Here is a 7,984-nt window from a genome sequence, read left to right on the forward strand (position 1 = left end):
TCAAAATGGGACCTGTTATAAGAACTCAAAGGAAAGGAATTAATTTGGCAACCGTTCTTCAGAGTTTGTTGTACAAGGCTAAAGAATAAAGTATTGATGCGAAAGCAATGCATTTGTAGAAGATATGTTTTTTGACTTGTCAAGTGTCTTGTATCATAGTTGATATTTTACTTGCCAGTGAACTAGACCTGGGCCAACTAGAACTACATGAAGCTTGACGCTACTGAGAGGCAGCAAGAAGTTCATGATGCCCTGAGAACTGAGATGGCTCAAACATAACAGCAGTCCGAGGTGAGACCTGTGTCTTCACTGACACTGTGATGCCAAGTGAAGTGCAAAGCAGTCTGTAATGTGCAAAGCAGTCTGTAATGTGAGAGAAGCTGGGAAGAAGACAAGGCTAAACACCACGCCTTTAAAATTGATCAACAAAGGAGGTGGCCAAAAAATGTCCTAACAAAGCTCGTTTGGAAAGGCTATCAGGGAACATTATCTAGAAAGAGGAAACATAAAAGACAAAAGAAGAAGGAAAGAATAAAGGTAAAGGCAAGTTCTTGTTTTGAATTAAAATAATTTACTAATAAATAGCTTTTTTCAGTTAAAATTTATAGACGAATCAGCTATATAATTTTACATAAAACATTGCTTTTAAGGGGAAAAATGGTTATTAGATGTTCAAGATTGCCAGTCACTGTAGGAATAAAAAAAAAATAATTACTGCATTTCTGGTTCCCTTATACGTTATCCCTCCTTATCCCTACTTTGCCAGCTAGGGTTTTCTACCGTAGTTGTTCTTACCTACTCTCCTCTTCTGAAACATGTTCCTACATTATCTTGTACTAGTCACTGACCCAATTCTTGGTTTCCATCTTCTGGTTCCGCCTTCACTGGCTCTTTTTATCTTCTCCAATTCAAAGAATTTAGGTTGGAACCTCCCGGCTGAGCCGACATTGAAGGCATCCTAGTGATTCTGCCTGGCCAGCTCCACTCTTAAAACATAATGATGGCATACTGGCAACAGGCTGGACACAGCTACATCCAACACTCCCAGATGTGTGCAAAAGCAGTGAGAGATGCACTGAAGACAGAGTTCAAAGCAAACACCAAGAAGATTTCTGGCAGCAGCGTAAAAATTGTGAAAGTAAAAAAGGAATAATCTACCCTGACTAAAGCTTGAAACGCTACATTTCCAAGGCGAAACTGTGTGGGCACATGTTATGGTAGATTGAAAACAATCTCACTTCATGAAAAAAAATACCTGTCTTGTTCGTACATTGACAATGCCAACAAACTGAAATATGGTCACTCTTAAAAGAAAAAAGAGAGAGATAGAGAGTTTAGGTCATCTCTTGGTTTCTGGCCTCTCAACTCTTTTCTGCTCTTGGTTGACAGAACACTTTACAAATCACATGTACTCTCCGATTCAACCAACCCTTGATGATATGTTTTCAGTGTTGCCAATGATCTCCTGTAGCAAACTACTTTGATGGGTACGGGTTAAAATGCAGATTTATGAGATTCACTTTGAAAATATTGGAAGGTGCATTTATAACAAGAATTGTCAGTAGATGGGTTTGTACCATACATTTTGAAAACCACTGTTTTAGCACTACAAATTACTAGGGAAAGGGACAAATCATTGCCTCAGTTGTTTAACTGAATCTTTTAGATAAGTTGATTCATATAGTTGTATAATAAGGCTGGGTACGGTGACTCAAGCCTGTAATCCCAGCACCTTGGGAGGTTGAAGTGAGAGAATTGCCTGAGCCCACCGGTTAAAAAACAGCCAGGCAACTTGGTGAGATCTTATCTCTACAATAAAATCAAAAAATTAGACAGTCGTGGTAGTGTGTGCCTGTAGTTCTGGCTTATTTGGAAGGCTGAGGCGGAAGGATTGACTGAGCCCAGCAGGTTGATGCTGGGGTGGCTGTAAGTATACCACTGCACTCTACCCTGGGCGAAAGAGTGAGACTCCAACTCAAAAAAAAAAAAAAAAAAAAAAAAAGAAGTATATTAGGAGAAGTAGTCTGAGCAGTCATTTTGTAAAACAAAAGTAAAAATTTAGAATCAGGATTATATTTTATATTCATAGACATATAGTATTATTAAATATTCATTGATAGTTCTGAGACTAATCCAGTACACCTCTGAAAACAGCAGATAGCATGCTGTTCTTTATTACTGATGTACAAATTAATTATATGTACATAAAAAAATAGATTTCCAGGATCACTTTCTGTGCTAAAACAACCACCTACCACCAATTTAAGCTTCCCTCAAAGTGTCAAAGGCAAGACACTTCAGTGACACCCTTTTTGAAAGCATTATAGGCATTTTGAGAGAATTAATACAGCTGCAATCTAATAGCAAATATATTTCACACTGTGAAGAAAAATCACACTATAAGTGACCCTTATCAAAACTATTAGCATATGACAAAGCTGTGTCTATTGAGTAAATATTTTTCTTGATAAACTTCCTTTTTTAGTTTGCTATGTTTATTAATGAACCTGCTTCTCTTCCTTATGCCTGTCAAAAAAAATCAAAGTTATGAATATCAGATAAAAGGTTCATATCAACCTTTAACGGAGAAACAAGGATTCTGGTTGACTTATGAAGCACTACAAATTAAATCTTGTCTTTCTAAATAAGTTATTAAAGTTATGACTTGTAGGTTGAAATATATAAGTGGTTTCAAAAATTGCTATAGCATTTGAACATAGGCATGAATGCAATCACTAAAAAACTTAACAATTTAGTTATACATTTATATAGAGGACATAACTAAGACCCATACCAGTTATTTTTTCTCAAAATAATGATTTTTTTAAACTTAGTATCTTTTCAATACATGCATATTATTCAAACATACTCTTGTGTTCTTTCAAAAACATTGGTTAACAGCTGGGCGATGAAAATTATAAAAATGTTTGTTCTCGTAAGATTGAATGACTTAAGGTATAAACTACCCCCCAAGTGACCAAGCTGCTGACTCAGTTGTAGGAAATGCACGAGAAAGAAGAGTAGGAAATAACAAGCTAATTCTTCATACATTTGATGGCAATGGCAAAGGGATTTTGCAGGCATAGGGGTGAGTCTTAAGACGAAATTAAACGAAGTTTACACCGGAGTTTTTAGTATTTCAAGACAGCTAATCAGAGAAGAACCAAAAACTCTTACATCTCATGTTATGAAGAACTGGTCAGTGGCACTATAGTAAGGAGGTACATGTTTTGCCAAATTCCCTTTACCCTCTCAAAAACAAAACAAGACAAAACAAATCAAACAAAAAGCAATCCACTGATGTCTGCACAATGTCAAGCAGCCTTATTTCTTCACAAGTTTAAAACAAAAACATTTGTTTCAATTTCATGAAGACATACTTCATTCAAATTGTTGTATTTTTAAAAAGGAATTTAGGGTTATGTGAAAGTGATTATTATTCTAGAAAGTGTCTCTAGACTCAGCAATTTAGAATCATGGAGGGTGTGACTACTGATATAATGTTCTATTCTAATAGAAACGATATGCCAATAAAAACATTTACTTGCCCTTGAAAACATGCTTGATAATCTCACATATGAGAGGAGACCTCCTCCCCCCCCAAAAAAAACCCAGAATTTGTTTTTTTTGGAGGGCAGGCACCTTGTAGTTAGTGTGCTAGGAACTCATTGGCATCAGTGTACCAGCTAGCATTGTTGTGAGAGGCCGTGCTCAACTTTACTGAATTTTTGGTGGAGAGTCAATGTGTTTCCCATTTCCTGAGGAGTGATTTACCAGCTGAGTGTTCTGCCCACTCTTACTGAGTGTTCAGCAGTTTTTTATGAAAAATAGCATGACCCCGAGCCCCACCCTATTTAGTCACCTGATCTCTCCCCAATCGACTTTTCTTGTTTGTTTGTTTCACCATATGGAAAAAGTCCTCAAAGGGAGACATTTTGCTCATGTGGGAGAAGTGAAACAAAAATTGGCAGAAGTGGCTGGGCACGGTGGCTCAAGCCTGTAATCCAACACTTCCAACACTTTGGAAGACCAAGCGAGAGGATTGCCTGAGCCAGGGGTTCGAGACGAGCCTGGGTAACTTGGCAATACCTCATCTGTACAATAAATCAAAAAGTTAGCCAGGAATGGTGACACATGCCTGTGGTTCCAGCTACTTGGAAGGCTGAGGTGGATCACCTGAACCCAGAAGGTAGAGGCTGCCGTGGCTGTGAGCGTGTCACTGCACTCTAGTCTGGGCAACAGAGTGAAACTCCAACTCAAAACAATAACAACAACAAAAAGCCCAGCAGACGCAATAAAAGGCATCCAAATTGATGAGCTCAAAAACTGTTTAGAACGGTAGAAAAAGCATCTTAATAGGTGTGTTGTATCAAACGGAGTGTGTTTTGAAGGTGATTGAAGTTTAAACATGTAAGAATACAAAATTTTTTATGAATAATCTTCAGGTTTTTTTTTTATGTCCTCCCTTGTATGTTGCTGACAAAGGAGCTTTGGAAGTTTTGCAATAACTTTCATGGGTCCCCATGAAATAAATCTCTCAGTATTTTTTTCTTCTTCCTACAATGCTTTCCTGTATTCCAGATGCTTGTGATTTTGTTGGTTCATGTTTTCTCTCCAAGGAATGTAGTTTTGTGTGCACAGTATCAGTTTTGAGGCCTTTTAACTTGCACTCTCCATTGGTCACAGCCACCTTACACTGATGTGATGTTAGACTTTTCTAATTGTAATATGTTGGCTATTAAATTGAAGCAATCAGGGGGAACTGGTTGCAAGTCCAGGAGAACTGGTAAAGATTATATGTAGCTAATCATTTTGCTATTTGAAGTGACTACAAAAGATAATGAATATGTCAACAACTAGATAAGCAGTGCAAAGAAAAGAAAATGCAATATAGGAAGGAACTTCAATATAAAGCAATTCTTCAAAAGAAAAATATTCTCTCGGTTCATTGGAAACATTTTCTTGCACATCCAGGTTTGACTTGAATGTATTGCTTTTCAAATTTTGTCAAACTGGTGATTACATTTACAAGTAAACAAACTATTTTAGATGTCTTTAAAACTAGGGCCATTTGACAAAGAAGCCTCCTGGAGACAGTCACACTTCTAAATGATAGAAACAGATTACATAATTAAAAGTCTATCTTTTCCCAGGATATTGAGTATTCCAGAATTTACATAAACTCTCATTTTATTTGCCTGTGTGCTTTGGAAATCTCTGTTACAAAACTGAATAAAGAGACAGTTACAAATGATAAAAAGAAATAAGAGAGTTTGCTTCTTTGTCTTAAATGCCTAGGAAATCTGGTCTTTGCACTACCTTTATGTTAGGACAACACTAAAAGACAGTTTACAGTTAAAAATCATTATTTCAGAGCTTCACGTTTAGAGAAGAATCGAGGGAGCAACTTCTACGTTCACCTTCTGCCTGTTGAGCACTTTGCTGACTCTCCCTACATGTGTCTACAATTCCCTTGCGATAAAGAAAGCGGAATTTAACAATGTGGAGAATTCAGTTTTACTCATTGCTATATATGAAGTGTTCAATAAATGAACTGCATTGCTGGCTTATGTTTTCTGAATGAAAGAGTGAATGATTGATGATGAAATGAACCAACAATTTGAAAGTAAGTGCATTTAATGGAGAGACTTGGAACATGACTGTGTTTCTCACCAATGTGTTACTGCCTGAGGATAATTCAGAAATTGCTTTTTGCTTGATAGTATAAATTTTAAATCAATCTCTCTCAGTTAATCAGAAGAAGAGAGGCTAGTCTGGCTTCTGCCACAGCCCTTATGTTTGTTATTAACTTTGCTCACAGAATTTATGATTTATTTATTTTTTAATAACCAACTTACACAACAGACACTGATGGATCAGCTATGATTTAGGTTTCAGGAGACTTTCAGTTTATGTTTTATACAGAACTACATATCCTCAGAAAAGTCGTATTATTTTCAAAGTCCTCCACAAATGTTAGGCCTTATGATTAGCTACATTTAGAAAAAATATAAATTTAAAAATATGTTGTGATAATATCTAGCATTATAAAGAAAATATATTAAATGTAATACAAAAATGTGCAATTTATACAATGTGAGTACAATATGAGAGGTTTCTGAATTGTACATCTAACTAAATTCTCCTTCCCTTGCAAGGTACTTTATTTCATTTCTCAAGTAAGTTTTCTTGACACACTCAGTGTTAGACTTGTCCTCTACAGACCTTCACCAATAGAAATTAGTCCAGAACTTGCCCTTCATATGACCCTCCCAAATGCCATTTCTTCTCTCTCTGAATTCCATCAATATCCCCTTGGAATCATCAGGACTAAAGTAATTGTTACTTTTATCTTTTTAAAATCGGTCATCACAGGAATCTCAAATCTCCAGGTTATTTCTCATTTTTCAGATTCTAGTTTGTAGAATGCTCCGTGTTCCCTTTTCAACTCATCTTCTCTCCCTCCCCATCTCCTGGAATCACTTGCCTTTTTTCTATAGAACGCACTATATTCTCAAACTTCTTCTCGTATTCCTGACATTTTCCTATTCTGATGAACTTTGGCTTCTCACACAGTTTATCTAATTGGTGTCTGTCTCCTTTCTTACTTACTGTAACTTCTAGGTCTGGAGATATCGCAGATAATCTTCTCATTCTAACTGCCAATTTCAACATGTTCTCTTCCTCTCTAAAGACCCTCAGTCCAAATAGCCTTGAACATTGGACACCTAAGTTACAACTACTGCTTTCAAAACTACTCCATAATTTTGGCAATATCAAACCCACAAAGATAATTCTTTCCATACACTGACCTCTTAATTTCTAAAATAGTCTTGTCCTTACTCCACCACAGTTGCTCACTCCCATGTTCATTCAGTAAACGCTGTCATTTCTAATCAATACAATCCATCCATAATCTCATTTTCAAACCTACCACTCTAATCATGACTCCTTATCTTTTCGGCTCCAGTCTTCTGGTCTTCCTCCCATTTCTTTGGCTGGGGAAAGAAATCTATTTATCCCACTGAATTTCCACAAGCACTCACACCACTCACGTTATTATTATCCTATTTCTATACCTTGAAATTCATGATCAACCCTTAAAACCCCTCCCTTGTCTATCCCCTCAACTCCTTCACCGTTTGTCCATTTATCCGGTTTTTATAGCCCTGGTCCTTAATAAAATAGAATTCTCTATCTATTCCCTCTTTTATTCATGGCTGGAGAAAAGCAACAGCCATGCAAACTGATCTCATTTGTTGATATTTAAAAGACTACCTTCAAATGGAAGACAAAGGATAATTCCCTGGGCCCTTCACTTTCTTACCTATTCTTGATAAGTACTTCATCCCATCACTTCTCTCTTTAAATTTCACAATAGTCTTGTCTTAGTCCATGTAGACTGCTATAAAAAAATATCATAAACCGAGTGACTTATAAATCGAAAAAATTTATTTCTCAGAGTTCTGGAGCTGGAAGTTCAAGATCACAGTGCCAGCAGATTTTGTGTTTGGTAAGGGCCAACTTTCTGGTTCATAGAAAGTGGCTTCTCGATGTGTTCTCACATGGTGGAAGGGACCACCAAGCTCCTTTGGGTATCTTTTATAAGGGCACTAATCCCTTCGTGAGAGCTCTTCTCTCTTGACCTGATCACCTTCCCAAAGCCTCACCTCTTAAAACCACTGCCTTGAGGATTAGGATCTCAACACAAACCTTTAAACTATAGCACTTCTCCATGTACACTTAATGTAGTTGATCCTCACTTGCACCCTACATCTCTATAATAAAATAAAATGTAACACAAGAAAAAAAAAAAACAAAGTAGAATATTTTGTCCCAAACTTTCCCCATATCTATTAAAAACAATACTGTCTTTGCCATTATTCAAAACAAAAACTTTGATGTCACCCTTAATTTTCTTTTTGCTCACATTTTTCTTTTCTCTAAATCTACTTTTTTCTTAGTTATGCTGACTTCACTTTTA

General features: G+C 36.6%; 1 protein-coding gene across 1 annotated transcript; it reads left to right on the plus strand.

Moving 5' to 3' along the window:
• Positions 1-997: 997 nt before the first annotated feature.
• LOC110594496 (ATP synthase subunit epsilon, mitochondrial-like) lies at positions 998-1,215 on the plus strand. Its single transcript, XM_021706533.1, has one exon. The coding sequence runs from the start codon at positions 998-1,000 to the stop codon at positions 1,151-1,153; it is 156 nt and encodes a 51-aa protein (XP_021562208.1). The 3' UTR covers positions 1,154-1,215.
• The last annotated feature ends 6,769 nt before the right edge of the window (positions 1,216-7,984 follow it).

The sequence above is a fragment of the Carlito syrichta genome, unplaced genomic scaffold, assembly GCF_000164805.1.
Source record: "Carlito syrichta isolate Samal-C Ts95f unplaced genomic scaffold, Tarsius_syrichta-2.0.1 Scaffold315748, whole genome shotgun sequence".
NCBI classification, from domain to species: Eukaryota; Metazoa; Chordata; class Mammalia; order Primates; family Tarsiidae; genus Carlito; species Carlito syrichta.